A 25878-nucleotide genomic window follows, 5' to 3' on the forward strand; every position below is an offset into this window, starting at 1 on the left:
CTACTCCTGCTCCTATTTCTTATGTTCTTATATAGTATCCCAGCAACCTCCTCGTTTACCATAGCTTTGGCAAAGTCCTCTTCCTTGGTAAGCACCGATGCTAAGTATTCATTTAGTACCTCAGCTGTGCCTTCTGCCTCCACCAATAGTTCTCCATTTTGTTCCCTAATCGGCCCCACTGCTCCTCTGACAACCAATGTTCCCTAATTTTTTTTCTGTGCGTGTTCCCTTTAACTGGCTACGCGACCCATTCGTATTTTCGCGCATGCATGGTTAATTCCATTGAAAAGCCGGCAAGCGGCCTGCATGGGACCTCCAGACCGCTGCATGGACGCACAGCTTAGTAGGAACATTGCTGACAATCCTTTTACTGTTAATATGCCTATAGAAGACCTTTGGATTCCCTTTATGTTAGCCACCAATCTATTCTCATACTATCTATTTGCCCCTCTTATTTCCTTTTCCATTTCTCCTCTGTACTTTTTATATTCAGCCTGTATTCTCCCTTGTATTATCAAGCTGACATCTGCCATACGCCCCCTTTTTCTGCTTCACCCTACTCTCTAACACCTTCGTCATCCAGGGAGCTCTGGCTTTAATTGCCCTCCCTTTCCCCCTTGTGGGAATGTACCTCGACTGTACCAGAACCATCTCCTCGTTAAAGGCCGCCCAGTGCTCCATTACATTTTTGCCTGTCAATTTAACTTCCCAGCCAATGAATTACTTTCAAAGTGTTGTCACTTATTATGTAGGCAAATGTAGCAACCAATTTGCATACAGCACATCCCACAAAGAGCAATGAGACCAGTTCCTCCCTTTTGGTGATGTTGGCTGAGGATGAATATTGGCCAGAAGACTGGGAGAGCTCCCTCTTCTTCTTCAAATAGTGCATCCACCTTAACAGGCAGACAAGTGCTCAGTTTATCATCTCATCCAACAGGCCGCACCTTCAAGCACACAGTATTCCCTCATTACAGTACAGGTAGACTATCCTTTATCCGAAAACCTCGGGACCAGCCGTGTTTCGGTTTTCGGAAAATTTCGGATTTCGGAAGGTATTTTATTAAGACTGGGAAATTTGTCGGGGGTGGGTCGGCGGGGGTCCGCGGGGGGTCGGGGGTGGGGGTCGTCGGGGTCGGCGGTGGGGGTCGGCGGGGGTCCGCGGGGGGGGGGGTCGGCGGGAGTCGGCGGGGGGTCGTCGCCGGGGGGTCGTCGCCGGGGGGTCGTCGCCGGGGGTCGGGGTCGTGCGCCACTCTGGTCATGTCATGCGCACGACTTACGCTGAACGAAAAAACCTTCGGTTTTTAGAGGGTTTCGGTTTTCGGAAGTTCGGATAAAAGGTAGTCTACCTGTACTGATATTTATTGAATAGCTGTGAATTAATAACTTTGTAGCAGAATAATTGAAGGGTGAATGATGGTTTATAATAATTAGGACCATTGAGACATTTCCAACATATCAGTACTGAAGTAATTATAAAAGCACCCTGCAGAATCTGCTGCTGCTTCGCATCTTTTCTTACTTTGTTTTTAACAATTATTCCTTTTATATAAATCAATTTTCCTTTTCCCACTACACAAATGATATATTTATTGACTGGGATTCCAAGGTGTCTGCGTTATTTGAAGGTAAATAAACACTGTGTGAAAAACTTAGGGAAAAAGGACTATCTTTTGCATCCACAGCTGCTGCTCTCACTGAGAAACCCTCTAAAAGCAAAGGAGCACCTTTCCTCTGAAAAGTGAACTATGTAGCTCAGATACAATGAAAGAGTGAGTACAAAAGGGTCATCTACAATGCTTCAAATGTTACCTCCTAGAGGGTGTGACAGTTCCCAGTTAATGTCATCGTTAATGGGCCCCACAAGAATTATGTGCAGAATTAAGGAGCTTCTGATACCAGCTAATCCTCCTTATTTGCAGGAACCTGAATAACTTAATTGACTCAGTCGGGAAATTCCCTCCATGTAGCTGGCACCTGTGCTTTTACTAGAGGGTGGCTTTCAGCCTCAAATAGAGCCACTCTCCTTTAGTGCTGCTCCTGCAGTCGCACCTCAAACTTTACAGGATCAAAGGGAGCAATATTGCCCACAGGTCTCCGTTGTGCTATTGTATACAATTAGTCCACTTTTCTTCCACCTTGTGATGAGCTGCAACTGCCTTGCTGCATTTTATCTTCCCCAGCCAAGTCTGCTTCAGGCCAAGGTCTTTAAGTAAGTTGTTTTTATGTGCTGGTAGTCTAATCAAATTAGGGAGACATTACAAAATTTGGCGTGCCCCACCCTCTAAGAGTGCCACGAACAACCACAACCCCGGGATTGCAAAATTGGGACTATACCCCATTATTTCTATTTAATTCCAGTTCTTTTCAGTCTTCTTCTTAGGCAGTCCCTCGGAACCAAAGATGACTTTCTTCTACATTAAAAATGAGTTCTCAGGTGACTGATGAGTCCAATGCGGGACCTACAGTCTCTGTCACAGGCGGGGCAGACGGTGGTTGAAGGGGCGGGTGGGTGGGGTGCTTGGGTTGACGTGCGCTGCTTGCACTTGGCTTTTGCTTGCTCCCGACGAAGAGACTCGAGGTGTTCGGCGCCTTCCCGGATGCTTCTCCTCCACTTTGTGCGGTCTTGGGCCAGGGATTCCCAGGTGCCGGTGGGGATGTTGCACTTTTTCAAGGAGGCTTTGAGGGTGTCCTTGAAGCGTTTCCTCTGCCCACCTGGGGCTCTCTTGCCATGTTGGAGCTCCGAGTAGAGCGCTTGTTTTGGGAGTCTCGTATCGGGCATGCGGACGATGTGACCTGTTCATCGGGGCTGATTGAGCGTGGTCAAAGCTTCGATGCTGGGGATGTTGGCCTGAGCGAGAACACTGACGTTGGTGCGCCTATCCTGCCAATGGATTTGCAGGATCTTGCGGAGGCAGCATTGGTGGTACCTCTCCAATGCTTTGAGGTGCCTGCTGTACATGGTCCATGTCTCTGAGGCATACAGGAGGGTGGGTATTACTACTGCTCTGTAGACCATGAGCTTGGTGCCGGGTTTGAGGTCCTGGTCTTCAAACACTCTCTTCCTCAGGCGACCGAAGGCTGCACTGGCACACTGGAGGCAGTGTTGGACTTCATCGTCGATGTCTGCCCTTGTTGACAGTAGGCTCCCGAGGTATGGAAAGTGATCCACATTGTCCAAGGCCTTGTCGTGGATTTTGATAATCGGGGGGCAGTACTGAGTGGCGGGGGAGGTTGGTAGAGGACCTTTGTCTTACGGATGTTTAGTGTAAGGCCCATGCTCTCGTACGCTTCGGTGAAGGTGTTAACGATGGTTTGGAGTTCGACCTCCAAGTGTGCGCAGACGCAAGCATCGTCTGCATACTGTAATTCAATGACAGAGGAAGGGACGACCTTGGATCTGGACTGGAAGCAATGGAGGTTGAACAGTTTAACGTTTGTTCTGTAAATTAGCTCCACTTCAGTGGGGAGCTTACTGAGGGTGAGATGGAGCATTGCCGCAAGGAAGATCAAGAAGAGCATTGGTGCGATGACACAGCCTTGCTTGACCCCGTGACGTGAATTGGGTCTGTGGTGGAACCGTTGGTCAGGATCACGGCTTACATGTCGTCATGCAGCAGGCGGAGGATGGTGACAAACTTTTGAAGGCAGCCGAATTTGAGGAGGACATTCCATAATCCCTCACGGTTGACAGTGTCAAAGGCCTTTGTAAGGTCAAAGAAGGCCATCAAACAGCGGTTGGTGCTGTTCCCTGCATTTCTCTTGTAATTGGCGCACGGTGAAGATCATGTCCATTATGCCCCTTAGTGAGTGGAATCCGCATTGTGACTCTGGGAGGAGCTCTTCAGCCACTGGGAGAAGGCGATGGAGGAGGATTCTTGCGATGACTTTCCCTGTGGCAGACAGCAGGGAAACTCCTCTGTAATTACCGCAATCGGACTTGTCACCTTTCTTGAAGATGGTCACAATTACAGCATCTCTGAGATCCCCTGGCATGCTCTCCTCCTTCCAGGTAAGAGAAATGAGTTCATGAATTCGCACCAGTAGTGCTTCTCCGCCACTCTTTACCGCCTCGGCAGGAATTCCATCTGCTCCTGAGGCCTTGTTGTTCTTCAGTTGTCGGATGGCCTTTTCAACCTCATGCCGGTTCTTTTCAGTATTACTGTGTTAATTTGGTGATACATGAGAATTTGTTCAGCCCTAACACTTTATTTTCTACTGGTGAATATGTAATTGTTAGATAATAATGACTACTGTAACAGAGAACTCAAAGTATTCAAAGTTGAAGTTACAAGTGGATTTAAAAAAAAATCTACAATCAGAATGACTATCGAACCTAAAATTTGAAAGCCAGCTCTATCAGTTTGTGGCAGAGTTTCTACAACACATCAGCCTTTCAAACTGCATTTTAACAACAGTCCAACAAACCTGCTCCAGTATTGATGCCCATCTTTCTTTCTTATCCCAAAATCTAGTGCTTCATTTGCTGAACCTTAACCAAATTACCTTTTATAAAGTCCCTGACACTTGCCAGAGAACAAATCAACTCTACTTAGGTCTTCACAATGGATTTAAAGACATTGCCACCTTTTCACTGTTCCTATTGATTGTGAATACTGAAGCACACAATAGCTGCAACAGTGATTGCACTTGCTTTTGAGATAGTTCTGATTTTTAAATGAAGCTTAAAACTACCCTTTAAATGATGTGTCGAGCCATTTATTTTGCTACCAGTGGGACAATGGGCTGAGATTGTAACAGAGAAGACAGAAAATGAGTTACACTTTCACAGAATTCTTTCAGCTTCTCTACATTCAAGGGTTGACATCTTTTCAATTATGTAGACTACAAAAGCAGATTTGATTCCTTGTACTACCACAACAAAATATTCAATTTCATAATAAATAGTTCCATTACATATAGTAACACAATGGCAATATGGCAGCTTTAGCAGAAGAGTTCTCTCATTCAAAGGATCTGAGTTTGTCTGTAATTTAGAATTAGTTCCTCTCAATGGATCAATATTGTGGGCATTCAGCTGAGTGAGTACTTTAAGGTAATGGAGGGTTTCATTTTTAATGGTAGAAAAAGTCATCAGAAATTGTTCTATCCCACAGAAGCACACCTCTTATTGGCTAATAACAGAGTCATCGCCTAGCCTTCAAAGAAGTAGAAATATGCTAATTGTTAGCAAGAGTAAGAAATCTTGAGGTATCAAATACATGCTAACTACTCAATTGTAACTTGATATATATATAATTGTATTAGAATGTGTTAAGACAGTAATACAATTTAAAGGTTTAGATAAAGTTATGCTTAGTGTATTGTGCGAAGAGAAAGAAGAGTTTGTGTTGTTAAATGGAAATCAATACTGTGTTACAACTTGGAAGTTTACTTAAGGCAAGCTTGTGCATAAAACATGTGACTGACCAGAAGGTTCTATAAAATCAATTTGGTCAGCAGTCAATGTACAGAGAAAAAAATAAAGGACTTGCTCTTATCTCACTCTCAAGATATCTCAAAGTACTTCATATTCAATGAATTACCATTGAAGTGCAATGACTGTAGATGTGGAGGCAAATGTGGCAGCCAATCTGAGTACTACAAGGCCCACAAACTAAATGATGAATGAGCAATTAGTCTGTTGTTGGTGGTGTTGGTTGAGGGAAGAATGGTGGCCAAGGCACCAGGAGAACTCTCTTCTATTTTTCAGATTGTGCAATGGAATCTTTTACATTCACCTAAAATGCAGATGGTGCATCAGTTTTACATCTCATCTAGAAGATGGCACCTCCAACAATGTAGCACTTCCTCAGTACTGGTCTGACTTGTTAACTTAGATTATGTGCTCAAGTGTTGTTGTGTGATTTGAACCTGTGACCTTCTGACCTAAAGGTGAGAGGGCTACCAATTGAGCAGAACTGGCACCTGTTTAACACAATTAGCAAACAACCTGTGAAGATTTTTGAAAAGAAGCATTTAAGACAGAAATGTTTATGTGCCACAAGGTAATGATTTGTTGTCAAAAAGTCACGATAATTTAATCAGGGGAGGGAGGCCTGTAATACCGCGGTGCTATGTGCGGATGCACGTGGCGCTGTTGCATGTAGCGCTGCAATATCCAGTTGTAGCGCTCCAAGAAGGAGGTGGAGCTCTTCCAGTAGCGCCCAACCTCCTGCTTGGGGCGCTACAACTGAATTTCCAGCGGTGGCGTGCTAATTTTAGTGCCCCGGCGACGTTAACGCCCCAAAAGGGGTGACACCCAATTTTTCCCCCTAAATGTTTTTATACTCACATAACGTAATGACAGCAGCAGTCCTCAGGAATACCTCACCAATTGCCAATAAGGGTTAGTAATCCTGGAGAGCTGAAACTGCTGTGATATTAAAAATTACCCACTACATATTCAGTAATCTGGTGTTACTCTCTAATTCACATTAAAAATTACTAGAAACAATGAGAATGTTCATAAACATGTATCATCTTAATGAGGGAAACAAAGAAAATCACTCTGAATCTGGTTAAACCTATTTGACTTTTAAATTTGTATTTATAATTTGAATTCTCCCATTATTACCTCTACTGTAAGCACAATATATATTTTATACAACAAATGTTCAAACATTTGAGAAATCCTGTGTATAGGCTGGTTAACACATGTATGCCTGTATTTTCCTCATGTAAAGCATTTTGGAAAAATAGTGCTTGTACAGCAGTCTGTACAATGCATTATTTTTTGCCTAAATGCAATTTCCTGTCATGTGTAAAGTTTTACAATATAAACAACAAATGTGGACGGGGAAAATATCATTTGTTAAGGGATTGTTAACTGGTTGTTAATGTTAAAAATGTATCTGTTGAGCTGGTTCCGTAGAAACTGTTGCAAGATTTTCTCAATGGAAATTCAATCTGAAATGAGACATTCTTGGTTAGTGAGCTCTGTCACTGATTTTCAAACAGAAGCCAAGCTCTTCAAGTATTAGTAGCTTTTGTTAGTTTCAGCTCAATATTGGAACAACCACCACTTAGAAAGAATGAACTTGCATTTATATAGCACCTTTCATGACCTCAGAACATCCCAAAGCACTTTACAGCAATAAAATACTTTTGAAGTGTAGTCACTGTAATGTAGGGTATTGTGGCGGCCACATTGTGCACAACAAGCTCCAACAACAGCGATCAGATGAATGGCCAGATAATCTGTTTTAGTGATGTTGGATGAGAGATAAACGTTTACCAGGCCACTGGGAGAACTCTCCTGCTCTTCTTCAAATAGTGCCATGGGATATTTTACATCCACCCGAGAGGGCAGGTGGGGCCTCCATTTAATGTCTCATCCAAAAGACAGCACCTCCAACAGTGCAGCAACCCCTCAGTACTTCACTGAAGTGTAAGTCTTTGGAATGAGGCTAAAACCCACAAGTTTCTGATTCAGAGACAAGAGTGCTACCATTGAGCCAAGGCTGACACCATCTAGCACCTCAATCATACTGCTCATCCTCAGCGGAGCCCTGTTAGTACTACACAACTCACTCCATGATGCCTAGTTACCTATAACCTAATTCCTTTCTTTGTGGGAGTTCTTGATAGTTTCATAAGTATCTAATAGTAACCCCATTTTGGCCGTCCATTCCATTTAAGATTGGCTGACCTCCCTACCGTCATTTCCTGGACAAGTCAGTCCCTTCTAAAATGGGAAGTAGTCATTTTCTCGCAGTTGTTAGTTTCAGAAATATATGAATAACAGGACTCTATCAATAACTCTCAGTACACAGAAATAAAACACAAACTTGTCATCTGTAACTTCATAACTGTTAGTAGGCTAGAATCACTGGTCTTACTGTGGGTTATTGTTATCAAGGGTCAACCTGAAGAAGACATGTGCTGAAATGTAGAAAAATATTTTATTATTACAGTACCTTGTTTTCTTTACAGTTGAGTGAATAAATTGCTGGATTTACAAATGTTCACACTACTCAATAGTAAAACAGCTTGTTAGCTGCTTATGAAGTGTGAAACTCACCATCAGTACAGGAACGTCCTCAATGATCAGGCAAGAGTAAAAATTTGTGAGCCAAAAATCCAAGAAGAAGAAACCAAAATACACCCACTATTTTGGGATGTGATTCTCGTGAACAGAAAATTAGGAAAATATAGACTATAGAGCTGTGGCATCATTAATCCATAACTGTACCAATTTCCGTACAGCACTGATGCATTCTTTAATGTTTTGGTACCACATGAGTGAAGGAGCTAAACAATAAATTAGTCTAAATCAAGTAGAACTTCTGCTGTCAGTACAGGCAATTGTATGCGGATTACAAAAACCTTAAAATATGATGTAAAATATTTGCAGCTTACCTTCCGATCTGGCCAGTTGTATTTTGCAAATACTGTATCATAAGTATCCACAGCTCCATCAGTAACCAGCATAATAGCTTGGCTGCAAGTGCTTCCATGACCTGTGTTGTTAAACTAGGAAAAGCAGAATACAGGAAGAGAGAGCATTGTTAGAATAACTATTTCTTACATGAAGAGATAACTTCAAAATGTAAAGTGCACCACCATCTGCACAAAGTGTTCTTCACTTGTGGAATGAACAAATATTTAACAACCCCATATCCGGTACGTTTCTTGTATTTTTCTTTTGTTTATTTGAGCTAGGCAGTTTGAACAGTTTACATTGTTCTTCCGTTGATAATAAAGGCGGGGGGGAAATCCAGATGAATGGCCCTCTTGTGCCCACTGTTCAAGAATGGTGTAGTATGCTGGGATAGGTCATAAAGTTTCTCTTGTTTTGTTTCATTTATCACCACTTATTTTGAAAGGGATGAAGCAGACTTTTTAAAAAAAAAATCGATTTTTAGTCACAAATAAGCCTTATCTTTTGAAGTTACTAATTCCCTGTGAGCATTGTAACTATCGATCAGCTACTGTTATCAAAAGTTAAAGTCTACAGAGCTGTGAGGTAATGAATGAAAATCCAAAGGCCCCTTAGGCTGAGCAATCATTTCCTGCCATTTGCCTTTCAGGGTGCAGTTTCAGATATGGAAGGCTTTATTGTATTAAGCTATGGTGTTTTAATGACAGGAGCATTATCGCAGGTAACTCAGAATGTATTATTTTTCTGCTAAAGTGGAGAACTCATAATTGAAAACCACAGCTGAGCCCTAATCTTCTCTCGCTAGCTTCCACACATGCGCTTTCCACTTAGATTACTGAATAATGATTGGGAACCAGGACTACAGCTGATTTTCTCACCTCCCTATCTAGCTGAGGAAAGCTGAGACTCTTTGGCACTCCAATGTGTATCAGCAAACTCAACACCAACCTGGGATGGAACTTGGGACCTTCCCATCTGTGTGCTTCAGTTACACACTACATGGTGCATTCAGCCACTGGGGCAACTCACAAGGCATATCAGGGATGTATTTCTGCTTTACATGGATAAAAGCAAAAATAATAAAACTGTAACATTTTGTACATCCAGCATAGGAGTAATTTTGCAAGGCTCTGTTCTCAGGTTAGCGCCTCGCTAGACAGGAACACAGGTTGCAGAATCAGTCCTGTAACATTACAGGCCTAAATTTGACCTGCAGTCTCATCTCGTGAGATTCCACGTCAGGAGCCTCCCCTCACAAAACGACTCCTTATATGCACCACCAAGGCTTGAGTACTGCATTAACAGAGGTGCAATTCTTTGAATGAGACATTAAACCAAGGCTCTATCTGCTTAAGTAGATGTTCAAGTAGACAATAAGGTCCCATGGCACGGCTCAAAGAAGAACAGTGAGTTCTCCTGGAGTTCTAGCCAACCAAGACTTTGATCTTCAGGGTAGGTCTTTTTCAATTTTTTTTGTGTTCCTAAAGAAATTGAGACATATGGGCTAGTGGGTATTTTTAAAAAAAACTTACTCTTGGGATGTATTCATTACCCATCCATACTTGCCCAGACAGGGTTAGAAACCAACCATGTAGTATGGGATTGAAGTCACATATAGGCCAGACTGTGTAGGTGTTGGCAGGTCCCTTCCCCAAAGGAGATTAAATGAACAAGTTGTTTCACAATTCAGCAGCTTTCAAATTGCCAGATTCATAGAATTCCATTTAACAATGTGCTTATGGTGGGATTTGAAAAGAAAAAAGGGGAAGACTTGCATTTATATAGCACCTTTCACGAGCACCTTATCTGAGGAAGGATGTTCTTGCCATGGAGGGAGTGCAGCGAAGATTCACCAGACTGATATCTGGGATGGCAGGAATGACGTATGGAGAGAGATTGGGTCGATTGGGCTTGTATTCAATAGAGTTTAGAAGAATGAGAGGGGATCTCATTGAAACTTATAAAATTCTAACAGGACTAGACAGACTAGATGCAGGAAGGATGTTCCCGATGGCGGGGGAGTCCAGAACCAGGGGTCACAGTCTAAAGATAAGGGGTAAGCCATTTAGGACAGAGATGAGGAGGAATTTCTTCACCCAGAGATTGGTGAACCTGTGGAATTCTCTACCACACAAGGCAGTTGAGGCCAATTCATTAAATATATTCAAGAAGGAGTTAGATATATTTCTTAAGGCTAAAAGGATCAAGGGATATGGGGAGAAGGCAGGGACAGGGTACTGAATTTGGATGATCAGTCATGATCTCATTAAATGGCGGAACAGGCTCGAGGGGCCGAATGGCCTACTCCTGCTCCTATCTCCTATGTCCCAAAGCACTTTGCAGCCAATGAAGTACTTTTTTTTGAAGTATAGTCACTGTTGTAATTGGGAAGCTAATTTGCACACAGCAAGCTCCCATAAACAGCACTGTGATAATGACCAGATAATCTCTTTGTGTTATGTTCATTGAGGGATAAATATTGGCTAGGACACCGGGGATAACGCCCCTGCTTTTCGAAATAATGCTATAGGAACTTTTAGGTCCAGCTGAGCGGGCAGATGGGGCCTTGGTTTAACAGCTCATCCGAAAGATGGCACCTCCGACAGTGCAGCACTCCCTCAGTACTGCACTGGAGTGTCAGCCTAGATTTCTGATTCAGAGGCAAGAGTGCTACCAACCAAGCCACAGCTGACATTGACGAAAGGTCATTGACCTGAAACGTTAACTCTGTTTCTCTCTCCACAGATGCTGCCTGAGCTGCTGAATATTCCCAGCATTTTCTGTTTTTATTTCAGATTATCTGGTCATGAGCAAATTGCTGTTTGTGGGACCTTGCTGTGCGCAAATTGGCTGCCGTGTTTCCCACATTACAACAGTGACTCCACTTCAAAAGTACTTCATTTGTTGTAAAGCGCTTTGAGACGTCTGGTGGTCGTGAAAGGCGCTATATAAAGTCTTTCTTTCCTTCCAACATCCGCAGTATTTTGCTTTTGTATATCTGTAATGTTGCTATATTGCTAGAGGTGCTTAGCAAGGTCATTTTGTAGCAAAAATGGTATCATACAATAAATGTTATGGTAATGAATGAACTAATTTTACAGGCCTCACTGTACATTGGCACTAGGCTTAGCTTGTAATTTATTTAAATGGACTTTCTCTGATGTTAGCTGGCTCTATTTGGATTGACTGGACAATTGGTTGGTTTAGTATGTAATTTGCTCTATGTTCCTCCAGATGGCAGTAACACAGTATTCCATTTGAGATTTTAAAATGTGCAGAGAATAAAGAACGGACCCATAGAGATTTTAAGAACATAAGAAATAGGAGCAGGAGTAGGCCAGTCGGCCCCTCGAGCCTGCTCCACCATTCAGTAAGATCATGGCTGATCTTCTACCTCAACTCCACTTTCCTGCACTATCCGCAAATCCCTTGATTCCCTTAATATCCAAAAATCTATCGATCTCTGTCTTAAATATACTCAACGACTGAGCCTCAACAGTCCTCTGGGGTAGAGAATTCCAAAGATTCACCACCCTCTGAGTGAAGAAATTTCTCCTCATCTCAGTCCTAAATGGCCGACCCCTTATTCTGAGACTGTGACCCATGGTTCTAGATACCCAGCCAGGGGAAACATCCTCCCTGTATCGACCCCGTCAAGCCCTGTAAGAATTCTGTATGTTTCAATTAGATCACTTCTCATTCTTCTAAACACTAGAGAATATAGGCCTAGTCTACTCAATCTGTCCTCATAGGACAATCCCTCCATCCCAGGAATCAGTCTGGTGAACCTTTGTTGCACTCCCTCTGTGGCAAGTATATCCTTCCTTAGGTAAGGAGACCAAAACTGTGCACAATACTCCAGGTGTGGTCTCACCAGGGCCCTACATAGTTAACATGTAGTACAGTTAATCCTCCATTGGTGCTAGGAGGTCCTTCAAATAATGGAAGAAATCAATTAACTTATTTTTGAAAATGTTATAAATAAAATTCAACTCATAGAATTACCATCAGTTAAGCTCTCCCCCAACGTGTATATAGAATGTTCCTTACATGATTTAGCCCAGGGGATATGGAACTTGTTTACATTATAAATGCCAATGACAAGCGTTTTGTGATGAACTACAATTAACTTCTAATGATTTATCATTTGGCATGGAAATTTCAATGCATTCTGACATTTACAGTCTTTATTGTGATTACTAGTCATTCAAATGTCAAAGACTTTGATTTAATTTGCTTTAAAAACTAAAAAAAAGGTGGTCTAATCACTGCTGAGATTGAATTCATTTGCAAAACGATAATTGCAGTTGTTGCAGGGTACTGCCAGATGACAGCCTGCATGAACTCCTGTCTTTTCTGGAGTAATTAATGGATATTTTATGCTTTACACCAACACAAACAGCTCTGATTTACCTTTGGAAAGTTTGTGAGTTGATTATCACTATTGTGATTCAGCTAACATCTAAAGCAACGTGAAAGAGACATCACTATTGTTTATCTGACTAAACTTTCTGTTGTTACACCCTATCAAACTATCAAATCTGGCTTTTACATTAGAACAAATCACACTGACATTAACTATTTTGTATTTTTCTCTATTATAACTGCAAAAAAATGGCAAAAGAAGATGCTCTATTCAGCAGAGATTCAAGTTTTGATGGACCTTTCATATATTATGCATTATATATTACAGGAAACTTTGTGCTATCCGGCACTGACGGGACCGAGCTGTTGCCGTTAGATCAAAACTGCCGGACAAACCAGCGCTAATGTTGAAACATACGGAGATTTTGAGCTCCGTATCTGTATATTAAATATTTATTACAACCTTTTCCCTTCTATTCACAGGATGCAATATGACAGTAACAATAAAAATACACATTTAAATTTGGTACTGCTGTTGACAGACATTGCTTATTTAAGTTATCTATCAGGCACTAACAAGATAGGTGAAACACTTGGGGGATAAATTTCCACTCGGGTTCTGCTGCTCATTTGCCATAACTTCAGTGGAAAAGCCACAAAAACTCCAGAAAAACTGCATAAACTTTGTTTACACTATTTGCCAGGGCTTCCACGGCTCTTCCACCAATGTTACGGCAGACGATCAGGAGAGCTTCTATAGATATTCACATTCTAGGTTTTGAGATGTGATTTCATTAGCGATAAAGTAAATAAATAATCAATTATGAGACTGTTGCAATCATGATCCTTTAATAACTTTCATATAGCTAATGTGCTACTTAATCAGTATAAATGGTGAAAAGTTTCATAATCCTGCTGTGCAGTGCGCAATATTTTTCCAAAATCGCTGATTGACACATTGCAGAAGCTATTCTTTTCCTGCAATACTCTGCATGTCCCCGTCAACAGCATTATGAAAAAAATAGGACATTTTTGGTGCAGCTTGAAAGTTCTTCAACTTGATCCAGGGCAAAAAATGTGACAGTATGTCACAGAGTATGTCAGCGTCATGTCTATTACTGTGAAGAATGGAAGAAGTTGCATAACTCAATGAACACCACAAAGGTAACACAAGAACATTACTGTAAATTAGCAGCCCGGACATGTTAAAGATTTAAGCCCAAACACACTAATTATATAAAGAAAGATTTGCAAGGATTGTAGCAAGTAAGGAAGTTCAAGTGAAATAAGCAGGATTCTGCAAATGACATGATGGGAAAGAGAATGTGTTAGAAGAAAAAATTTCCATTGGCCAAATCATACAGTCTCAATTCACACTAACTCACAAAAAATCTGCAGGCTACGAAGAAAAACAGACGTCTTATTGAATATGAAGAGAGAAGAGGGAGGCTCTCAAAGGTCTTGGGGCTACAAATGTTGGAAGTCCGCAGAGATCAGTTGATATAATATTTATAAATCATATTTCCTATGATCTGCAAAATATGTTACATCAATGCATCTATACACACTGTTTATGCTTAGGCACATAATGAAAACACAGCATCTAAACGGATAATTGTACTCATATTCATAACTGTTATGATTCAGGCATTCTCCAATATCTTCTCACATAAACAGCTTGATGACAGTTTCTCTAAGCAGATCGTATCTCTTACAAACTCAGGTCTGCATCTCTCACTCTCTGCCTTACTGAGTTAGCAATTTACTGTCAATCATTGTAGACTGTCCACTGCAGAATATGTTGGAGGAGCACTACATCTCCTGCCAAATTGGAAAGTGGAAAATATTCACACCCCTAGAATACTTTGTGCAGGTTAAAATATGCCTGCACTGATACAGAAGCAAAACCGTAGACAAGATACTAAACAACACAATACTTAGTTAAGAGAACTGGAAACAGCTCATAAATGGGTACTCCATTCTTTTCAACCATTGGATTTTCCATGCTTACATTAAACAATCACACAACAAATGCGGCTTTCCGCTTTTGTTAAGTCTCTTGGAAAGCCAGCTTTTTACCTGGATGCATTGATGAGCATTCTCTTGTTCCTTGGTACTCAGAATACTGTCTCATGTGTTAATCTTTCGAGATAGTATATTACACATGGAATACATGGATTCATATTGCCTATAAGATTTAATGTGCCTCAATTTTAATATTGGGTGCTAATACAAATAGCAAGCAGTCCTGGAACAGTTATCCTTCTATTCTCCTTTGATGTAAAGCAATTTCTTTAGGGAAATCAAACAATTAAAGTGGCTTCCTTTTCTGAAACTTTCCGCCTGCCCACAAGAAAGTGCAAAGAAGATTTACAAAGGATGTTACCAGAACTGAGAGATTACAGCTATCGGGAAAGATTGAACAGGTTGGGGCTTTTTTCTTGAGAAAAGAGACTTAGAGGTGACCTGATAGAGGTCTTTAAAATTATGAATGGGTTGGACAGGGTAGATGTGGAGAGAATGTTTCGACTTGTGGGAGAATCCCAAACTAGAGGCCATAAATACAAGATAGTTACTAATAAATCCAATAGGGAAATAAGGAGAAATTTCTTTACTCAGAGTGTGGCTAGAATGTGGAACTTGCTACCACAGGCAGTGGTTGAGGCAAATAGATTTCAAAAGGAAACAAGACGAGGACATGAAAGAAAAAGAAATAGAAAGATATGTTGAAAGGCTGAGATGAGGTAGATAGAATGGGAGGAGACTTGTGTGGAGTAAAAACACCAGCACAGGCTAGTTGGGTCGAATGGCCTGTTTCTGTGCTGTATATTCCATGCAATTCTATGTAATTTTGTGCAAGATCATTTTGATACATGAAATACTCAGAAATGGCATAGTATTTTGTTGAATGCTGCAAATATTAATATTTTGATTATGCCATCCTCCATGAAATAGAACCATATATTTGCTAATTTTGTGATTCTCTCAAATAGAGCATCTTTGGTCCATCAATTTGTACCTGGTGAGGGAGCAGCTTCCATTTTGAACCCTAGCAACTTAAAATATATCTAGATATTTAAACCAGCTGACAAAGAAATCTATTTTTGGTTCAGTGATGCCCCATCTGTTCTCAGAGCAAGAGCTCAATGGTCCACAAAGTGCTCATGAGCAGCATCACACATCACAATGCCAATGCTCACCGGCCACACTTCAATCGAATACCAACACAGCTACAGACAGCAGCTCCAAGGAAATTCCCTGCCAATGTTTTGATGTTCATTTGCTGATGTAGTTGCAGTGAGTGAGACAGTAAGTGAAGGATTGGGGCATGAGAAAAAGAGGCAGAAAAGTTGGCCACATACCCTCATCTGCGACCAAGCTTACAGCTTCCCCATCTTCTAATTTCTCCATATTGTCCCTGCCTGTGATTATTAATGCAGCTTCTAAAAGGAGTAAGAATAGAGAGTTTGGGGTTCTCTCCTTTTTATGGGTAATCTACTCCTACAAGAAGAGTAGTATTGGAGAAATAATTAACATTGACAAAAGGGCATTCAGCCTTTGCCATGTACCAGCCCACTGTTCATAGTGCGCATGATAAGAGGAACATAGGAACAATGTATGTCACAAACAACTATGGTATTTTGTATTCACCTTTTTGAAGTATTACACAGTACCATAACTGAAGTAAACTCTGACAACATCTGATTTGTTAAAAAAAAAGCTGGCCCAGCTGGACCAGACAGTGTGTTGGGCCAGAAATTAGGATCGGGGGCTTGCCGCGCATGCAAGCCCCCAATGTGCACTCACCCGGCGCGCCGACATCTGAAGCCTGGGCCTGTCACTGGCCCGGCTCAGATGTCGGCGCGATGTGCTTGCCTGATCCAGCGGCGTAGTTAGTGCGATGTGCCGGCTGGGATCAGGTGAGCACTGTGCAGCCAATCAGGGGAGGGGAAACTTCATTCATGAGTTTGATAGTAAGAACTGTCAAACTCATGAAAAGTACGGGCGCCCAAAAGACTAGTTTAACTTTAAATAAAATTTTAAAAAACATCCCAATAATTAAATAAACTATAAATAACTTTAAAAAACTATTTTAAACAATTAATCAAATTTTTGAAAAAAATAATTTTTTAAGAAATCGGGTCTAAAAATAAACTTACCTTACTGTAAAGTCCTTAAAAACAATAAAGCTGTGGAAAAAATGTTATAATTTTAAATAATAGACCACTTACCTTCAAGAATCAAGTCCTTACGCCTCCTTTTTATATGTCTAAAAAGTTCAGGCCCTTGCACACGGGCAAACCTGTCAAAAAGAAGGAAGTTCAACGCGTGCGCGCAGAGTCCTGCGCGCACGCATTGGACCTCTGAACCCCTTGGAGGAAATGCCGGTTTCCCGCGCATGCGCTGTGCATGCTGAAATCCGGCACTTCCAACGGCCCACGCGTGAGTACACCGTCCGTACTCACGCGTTGGGACCGGAATTACTGGCCCATTGTCTTCTACTGCATCTGCTCATGCCTCCAGTTTCCACCTTCAGGTCGCATCTATTTTCTGCACCGAGGACACCTAACTTTCTGAAAGCACTCACGTACAAAGCATTACAGTACATTGAAAATTGTCTCTCGAATCTAAACACTAGACTTCCAAAGTTGCATGTACTGATGGAATTTCCAGGAAATATATGGGTGGGGGGTAAATTTTCACCGTCACAGCCTGATCGGTAATCTGGCGGAGTGGCTTGTCCATTAAAATCAATTCTACAATGGGTGGCCGATCTGCTCCGCCAGATTACTGCCCAGGCTGTGAAGTTGAAAATTTATCCCCCTATACTTCCTGGAAATTCCATCCGTGAAGGTGAAAATTGCCCCAACTTGCATTCATATCATTGATATAAAGATAAATTCAGTGCGATAGATTTCTATTATTATGTATGTACAGTTTACAAATAAACATGAGCCTAAGTCCCAGTCTGTATAAGTACTATATTCTAGGGGAAGTACTTCCTTTTCAAAGTACATTATGGTAAAAAGTAATTGACTTATGCCAAATTTCTTATTTGTTTTAAAACGCTTCTATTTTATCGCTGAGTAAGGCCTTCCTCCCTCTGAGGTTACTCTGGTGATATCAATAACAGGGAGCAATCTGGAGAGGCTCCAATTTGCAGAGTCCATGCTTTCAAGTTATCCTAAGAAGCCACCCTACAGGGTGGGAAATGAGCATCTCTAGCCCTTAATATGGTTTCCTACTTCTCATGGTTCTGGAATGGCCGTTAGGCTGATTTAAAGTCACATCTCCCATTGTTTACTATTGAGCCACACTGGCATGCATGGGCATGTTACCGGGAATTAACATCACTGGTGTGGAGTAGAGGGGAGGGAGGCCTTACTTGAGGTTTCTCTCAACGATAAAATTGATGCTTTTAAAGAAATGTTGAAAAAAGGTTATTATTTTCTAAAGGGGCGAGTATACTGCATAGATGATCATTAAGAGCAAATATAAATTAATTCAAAAATGTGATGACCAGGCTGTGACGGTGAAAATTTATCCCCACCCATATATTTCTTGGAAATTCCATCAGTATACAATCAAAAGCAAAATGCACTTGTTGTGCAAACAGATACCATGAGAAACATTTCACTATTTATAGGAATATGCACTGGAACATCTATTATTTGCCAATGTGCAGTTACATTTCCAGCTGTGATCTGTGTGCCTGCATACAGCTGTAATCTGGTTTTGAATTTTCGATCCATGGTGCCTCCGTGTGTTAATATCAAAAAACAAATTAAAATTATCAAAGGATTACATCTGTGTGTAGTTACCCTGAATTATGCATAGTTTGGATCAGGGAAATCCAGGTCTAAACTGCGTGCATCTGATATGCAGCCTCATTTTCAAAATCTGTGTGGTGACACCTGGTTGAAATTTGATTTAAAGGCCCATGGGGAAAAAATTTGGTTGCTTTGCACCTCTCGTTAGCGCCCAAGAGGCTCTTTTGCCAGCACTCCCGATCCCCGGGGGCCCAACTGGGCCCCGGGTCTCGCTGCGCAAGGCCCCTCCCCTTTAAGAAGGGGAGGAAGGCCTGCAGTACCGTGGCGCGACGTGCCGCAGCGTGATATTCCCTCGCAGCACCCCAAGAGGGAGGCGGGGTGCTTCCAGTAGCGCCCCGCTTCCCTCTTGGGGCGCTACCACTCAATTTCAGTTGCGGGGGCGCTAATTTGTCCGGGGCACTAAAAGTAGTGCCCCGGCGATGTTAGTGCCCCAAAGGAGGACGACTCAATTTTTCGCCCCATAACTTTTAAATATTCCATTTACCCCTACCCATGAGAGATGTCATCCATCTTGAGCACACTGATGCCCACCACTGTGACCATCCATGCACAGAATATATTAAATTTGGTTAATTAATACTACTCAATGCAGATGAAACCAAATTGTATATCACATCACAGACAGAAGTGGAGGAATTTTAACCCCCAAGAACGGGTGGGTTAGGAGAGGGTGGGGGGTAAAATTTTTGGTTTTTAATGTGGAAGTGCAGCCTGGCTCCAACGTGCCCATTTCCGGGCTTAACGGAGACATGCTTGCCGGGAAACCTACACACTGAAGTCAGAGATTTTATAATTGGATGCGGACGCGTAACTTTTGCGGCAAAGTCCTTGAACGTGCAAGTGCCTCCCAAATTTGTGCCCATCTTTCCCGGAGCTCCATGTCTGAATCCCTCCAATCAAATTTCCGCCCCTGCCACAGTACCAAAATGGCTCTCATCAAAGTCACAAATGACATCCTATATGACTATGACAAAGGTAAACTATCCCTCCTCGTCCTTCTTGACTTGTCTGCAGCCTTTGACACGGTTGACCACTCCATTCTCCTCCAAGGCCTCTCCACCATCGTCCAGCTGGGTGGGACTGCACTCTAGGCTTGACTATTCCAAAGCACTCCTGGCTGGCCTCCCACATTCTACCCTATGTAAACTTGAGGTCATCCAAAACGTGGCTGCCCATGTCCTAACTCATATCAAGTCCCGTTCGCTGACCTACATTGGCTCCCAGTTAAGCAACGCATCGATTTCAAAATTCTCATCCTTGTTTTCAAATCCCTCCATGGCCTCACCTGCCCCTCCCCCCATCTCTGTAATCTCCTCCAGCCCCACAACCCCTGGAGATATCTGCACTCCTCTAATTCTCATGAGCATCCCTGATAATGGTGTGCTGCGTCCTGCACAACATTGCGCAGCAGAGAGGATTGGAGGTGGAGGAGAATGAAGGGGCTCGCCACTCATCTTCGAATGAGGAGAACATTGAGGTGCACCCATTGTCAGACCAGCCACTTACACTGCTGCCCGGAATGCCAGGGATGCCCTAATATCGAAGGTTCACCGACTGTGAAACGTAACAAATGAAATCCTGCAGTCCGCTCCCACCACCGGGACCACCCCCACTCCTCTACCCGCCTTCCCTTTGCACTAAACAGTCCTTCAACCACTCCTCCACCCATTGCACATCCACCCAATGGGTCCCTTCATGTATTGACATTCATCATGAAACAAGTGAAAAGGTGAGTTAGTACACAGGACGCAATAATGGTCAAGATGTGGAAGTGGTGCTAATCAATAAATATTACGTGGCATTACAAAAAAAGGAAACTTAACAACATAACGTTTTGTCAAACACCCATGTGCATATCCTTGGTGAATTACAAATTCTTCAACTTACGCATCCTACCACTTCTACATGGTGCATCCTGTGTGGCTTCAGGAGAGTAGAGGCAGGCAATCAGATCCCTGCCCTGACTGCTGATATGCCTTTGGACTACGCCCTCTGGGTTTTGGAGCCCCTGAGGGCTCTGCTAAAGACTGCTCCACGTGCACCTGTACAGGGCGAGACTCGGCCATCGGGAAACAAGGTGGCATATCAGGTCCTGGCTGCGAGGGCAGGAATGGGTGAGAAGTGGGAGCGCTTTGAGTGGAGTTCCTGCTTCCACCATCATCCCTCTCCCAGGCCAGCACCACATCACTCCTACTACTCTGCTGCAGACCAGATTGGTGAAGATTGGTGAGGCGTTGTAGGGCCACGGATAAGGTATCTGTCATCCTGTTTAAGACGGCAGACAAGTTGGCATCCAAAGTCTACAGGGAAGTGATTATGGCCTGCATGGACTCATTTGACAGCCTTGCTTGAAGTTCCATGGAGATGGCTTCTCTCTCCATGGCAGACATTCTCGCAATTCCCTGTACCACCAATGCACTAGCGATTGAGTTGGACTCCTCCATCCTCTCCGCTATTGTGGAGTGTGCATGGCACGTCTGTCAGCACCTCGCTAAGTTGCTGATGCACCCCCAGCATTCTCCTTCTCAATGATAGCCTCCAGGGCTCAGTACCTGTGTCCAGCTGAGCAGTGCTTGGACAGGATTGTGGCCTCCAAAATGGACTCTCTGCAGCTGTCCCTGCCACCAGTGTCTGCTTGTGCTCACTTGTGAGGTGTGAATCACCAGGTGTAAACCCAACTAACTGTCTAAATGGACCCACCGAAGTGTGGGTTATTGCACTGATGCATGGCTTGCGTCCGGTGATGGTGCATCCTCAGAAGGAATGAAGTCTTCTCAGGAATCATCCTCCTGGATGTCCTGCAACACTTGTTGTACGTGTAAAGACCCTGGAAGATAAAAGAAAGGGATATGATTCAGTCATGGCAAATTCACAATCTTAATAATCACCATACTCAGTCTTCTCATAGTTCAGTTATTGATGAAATGAAGTCAGCATACGTGTCAGAGATATTTGTAATTCGGTCACCAGCTATCTGTGAGCTCCCGGTCTCTCCATCTGACTAAGAGCAATGCAGATGTGCCACTTATCTCAGGGTGTCCTCCTCTGCATCTGTTAGCTGGACTACTTGTGGCGAGCCACCTCGAGTCCTCTCCCTCGGGTGTGCGCTCTCTTCTCCTACAAGGAGCAAAAAAGCAGGCCTGTGAGTAAGTGAAGGTCAGGTATTCACCCGAAGGATGCAGTGCATTTGGTGAGGGTGACTATGAGACACATGCATTACGTTACATTACAGCTGTGAGGAGGGATGATATATTAGAAGGATCATCAAATGAGACCAGATGGGTTGAACTGAAGAACAAAAAAGGGGCAATTACACAGAGGGAGATAGAAGAGCAAATATGTAGGCAAATTTCTGAGGTGCAAAAAAGTAGGGCAGTAATAGTAGGGGATTTCAGCTACCCTAACATTAACTGGGATAGAATCAGTGTAAAAGGTATAGAGGGCGAAGAATTCTTAAAATGCATTCAGGAGAACTTTTTTAGCCGGTACGTAGCAAGCCCAACAAGAGAGGGGGCAGTTCTGGACTTAGTTTTAGGGAATGAAGCTGGGCAGGTGGAAGGGGTATCAGTGGGAGGGCATTTTGGTGGTAGTGATCATAATTCAGTTAGATTTAGGGTAGTTATGGAAAAGGACAAGGATAAATCAGGAGTAAAAAGTCCTTGATTGGGGAAAGGCTAATTTTACTAAGCTGTGATGTGATTTAGCAAAAGTGAACTGGAAACAGCTACTTGAAGGTAAATCAGTGTCAGAGCAGTGGGAGGCATTCAAGGAGGAGATAGTGAAGGTTCAAAGCAAATATTTTATCACAACGAGACCCCTGGATGTCAAGGTGCATACAGGGTAGGATAAGGCAAAAAAGGGAAGTTTATGTCAGATACCGAGAGCTAAATACTGCAGAAAGCCTAGAGGAGTATAGAAAGTGCAGGGGTGAAATTAAAAAGGAAGTTAAGAAAGCAAAAAGAGGGCATGAAAAAATATTGGCAAGTAAAATCAAGGAAAACCCAAAGATGTTTTATAAATACAATAAAGAGCAAGAGGATAACTAAAGAAAGAGTAGAGACTATTAGAGACCAAAAAGGAAGCTTGTGTGTGGAGGCGGAAGACATGGGTATGGTTCTTAATGAATACTTTGCGCCTGTCTTCACAAAACAGAGGGACGTTGCAGACATTGTAGTTAAGGAGGAGGACTGTGAAATATTAGATAAGGTAAACATAATGAGAGAGGAAGTATTATGGGGTTTAGCATCTTTGAAAGTAGATAAACCACCAGGCTCGGATGAAATGTATCCCAGGCTACAGGTGAGGTGTCGAAGGACTGGAGGACTGCTAACCTTGTACCATTGTTTAAAAAGGGAGAAAGGGATAGACCGACTAATTATATCCAGTTAGCCTAACCTCGGTAGTGGGCAAATTGTTGGAAGAATTCTGAGGGACAGTATGAGTCAAATGGCCTCCTTCTGTGCATTAAATTTCTATGATTCTATGATATGATTGGGGTGAAGGTCAACGGTGGATAAATGGGGAGGTGATGAAGTGTATAGGAAGTGAAGGCTGGGTGCTGCTGAGAGTTGAGTGGATGTGAGGAGTGATGTGATGGAGAATACTTAGCCAGACAGAGTAAAGGGGGGGCTTAAAGCACAGGATGTAGTTGAATCAGCAAATATACTCACTTTTCCTGACCTGGTTAGGTCATTAAACCGCTTCCTACATTGCATCCATGACCTGGGGTCAACGCTTCTGCTGCTCATCTCCTCAGCTATCTCCAACCATGGCTTCTTGGTGAAAGCCATAGGTTTCTTCCTCCCATTGCTGGGGAAATGTATATCTTTCCTCCTCCTGACTGCACTCAGCAGTAATTCCAGCAAGATGTCATTAAATGTGTGAGTCACCCTTGCTCTATGTCCACCATCTATCCTGAGTACCTCCATTTGTGGGCTGTCCTTTTAAATATAGCTGAGATCGTGTCATGCGGATGCACATCACGCCTACTGCGCAGCTTGGAGACGCAAAATCCTTAAAGTCAAAATTAATTGGTACAATTGAGTTGAGATCGCCGATTCCAAACCGCTCAGTTGATTTTTGGGTTTCTCCCTGTGCAATTCCACTCCCCCAACCCACGCTCGGAAGCCACCAACAGATTAATATCGAGGCCAAAGAGGCTGTGCTTCAAGGAGGCTATGACTGAGATTTTCCTCCATGATATTGTTCAGAATTGGGCAAGATCGCAGTGCATAATGAAAGATAGTAAAGACACTGAAGTTTAACATTATATCACCGTCTGACTTTCCCTCCCCATGCCCGCAAGAGCAACCGCTGGCCTCTCATTCCCCACCTGCTGCATGTGTTGGGTGGGGGCGGGGGGTGAGTGGGGGTTGAGAGAAGAGGGGTGGGATCCAGTCCCCGGAAGATTTCCCTCCCATTTGCCCTATTTACTAGTGCTTCCTGGGACCACTATTGGGAATGTGGCGTTAGGCCCTGGGATGCAGCAGTAATGGCTCAGAGGTCCCTCCAGGCTGGCTGCCAATACAGGAAGTTCTAGTATTTGCCAAGACATCCAGTGGGACAGCTGATCCAATCTTCAGATGCTTCTACCTCTTAAGATCCCTCACCATCACGTGCTCCATCCATTCCAAGCATTAGCACAGAGAGTGGCACCCTGGGTTGGTTAGACAGTGAATTCGAGAGATCTGCAATTGGTGAAGCACCCAGCACAAATGAGAAGGAGCAGGTAGTGATAGCAGGGACAGCTTAGGCCCAAGGAGGGTGAGGTCGTTTCCCGGCTCTGCTGGGCAGGGAAGAGAGGCTGACCTCAGGGATCCAGCCTTTAAAAGAAAACTGCAGGCCTCACACAAGCAGAAAGAAAGAATGTTAAACTACATTAATGTTTGATGTGAGCATCTAGTAACAGCAAGTAAACCGTTCCATTGGAAGTGTTTGTACTGCAGAATAAGTTGTAGGCTCACATAAGAAGTTCACATCCCTGAAGGTAACATTCATATTATGACCTGTCTGATATAAAATTATTCGAATTGAAGTACTTGCTTTAAGTTTTGTAGTTCCACTCCATCTAGTGTAATTTGTTAAGTTATTACTTCATGCATTTCTCGATAGGATTGCGAGTTATGTAATTTTCTAGGTGACAAATTTCATATAACCTGAGGGATATTGCAAGCTGTGGATATCTCCTGCTGTGATCCTTATTTTTCTACTGCCATTTATTTATTATATCCATTTATTGGAGTTGGGCGAGATGTATACTGCAACGTATGCATTTTAGAAAGGACATGAAAATGTTGCAATTAGTCACTAGTGGCCAAATAAAGAACATTTTGTTTTACATTCTCCTCCAAATCTTCACTGATTAATTATACTAAATTGTTGTAGCTATTTTCATCATAATTTGTGATGCACAAAATGTTGTATGTTACACTCAGTATGCTGAACATATAGGTAATTTTAACCTCAACACCTGGACCCTGGGAATCGAAGGGAATCGGGCAGTAAGGCGATTAAAATCGCTAGAGTACTTACTGCGCTGTTCCCACTGCGTTACCATGGGCCGGCATTTTAACCATGCAGTTCTTTTAGTTGGTCAAGACAGCCACCAGAGACAGACAGAGTCCTCATGGATACCTGAAAATCGGGGCCCTAGGACACAATAAGGAACCCATCGTGATTTTAACTTGAAATAGAGGAAGTCTCACCCAGTGCCCATCCTGCCAGTAAAACCTTACAAGATTGGTCTCTCTGAGTCATTGAAGCAGCATTTAAAGGCACATTCATCTGCAGGTAATTGGATCATAGGATCTGTGTGCCATTGTGATGTTTGGATTGCCGGGAGAGCTGCCAGCTTCCAGAACACGGCCTAGAAATTCGGTTCCATAGCGCCTGTTGTTTGGGCGCTACAGGAGCCAAATTGGGATCAAAATAGCTTCCAAGCAGACGCTTGGTGAGGGTGGTAGGGCGACCATTAGGAGCGTGCACTAGAAGTATGGTAAGTAGGTAGATTGTGACGTCAATCAGCGTCCAACGCTGATTTGGCACCAGCGCTGCCATTTTTCCATTATCGCTGGATCTGATAACCTCTCTTAACCTCACACAGCTGAACATGCATTCAGCAGCAGGAAGGATCCCTCACCAGCGATATTTAAAGGGAGCATCAACAACTTTGAGGTAACTTGCTTTTTGATTTTTACCCGCTCTGTGTAAGTTTGTGGAAGTGTCTGGAGCTTTCTAAAGTTATTTAAAGCTGGTGAGGTGACAGGGAGTGGTGCTGCAAGTGGAGAAGGCTCCGCTTCT

At 42.9% G+C, this 25878-nt stretch overlaps 1 protein-coding gene across 1 annotated transcript in view; it reads right to left on the bottom strand.

Annotated features, from left to right (window-relative positions):
* The window catches only part of cacna2d3a (calcium channel, voltage-dependent, alpha 2/delta subunit 3a), a 1196772-nt gene that overhangs the window by 438712 nt on the left and 732182 nt on the right, over positions 1-25878 (bottom strand). Inside the window, exon 11 of the mRNA XM_086001643.1 lies at positions 8362-8475. Coding sequence (XP_085857769.1) covers positions 8362-8475 — 114 coding nt within the window. The remainder of the gene's footprint in view (positions 1-8361; positions 8476-25878) is intronic.

Source organism: Somniosus microcephalus, chromosome 11 (assembly GCF_052327205.1).
Source record: "Somniosus microcephalus isolate GS21.2 chromosome 11, FLI_Smic_1.0, whole genome shotgun sequence".
Taxonomy (NCBI): Eukaryota; Metazoa; Chordata; class Chondrichthyes; order Squaliformes; family Somniosidae; genus Somniosus; species Somniosus microcephalus.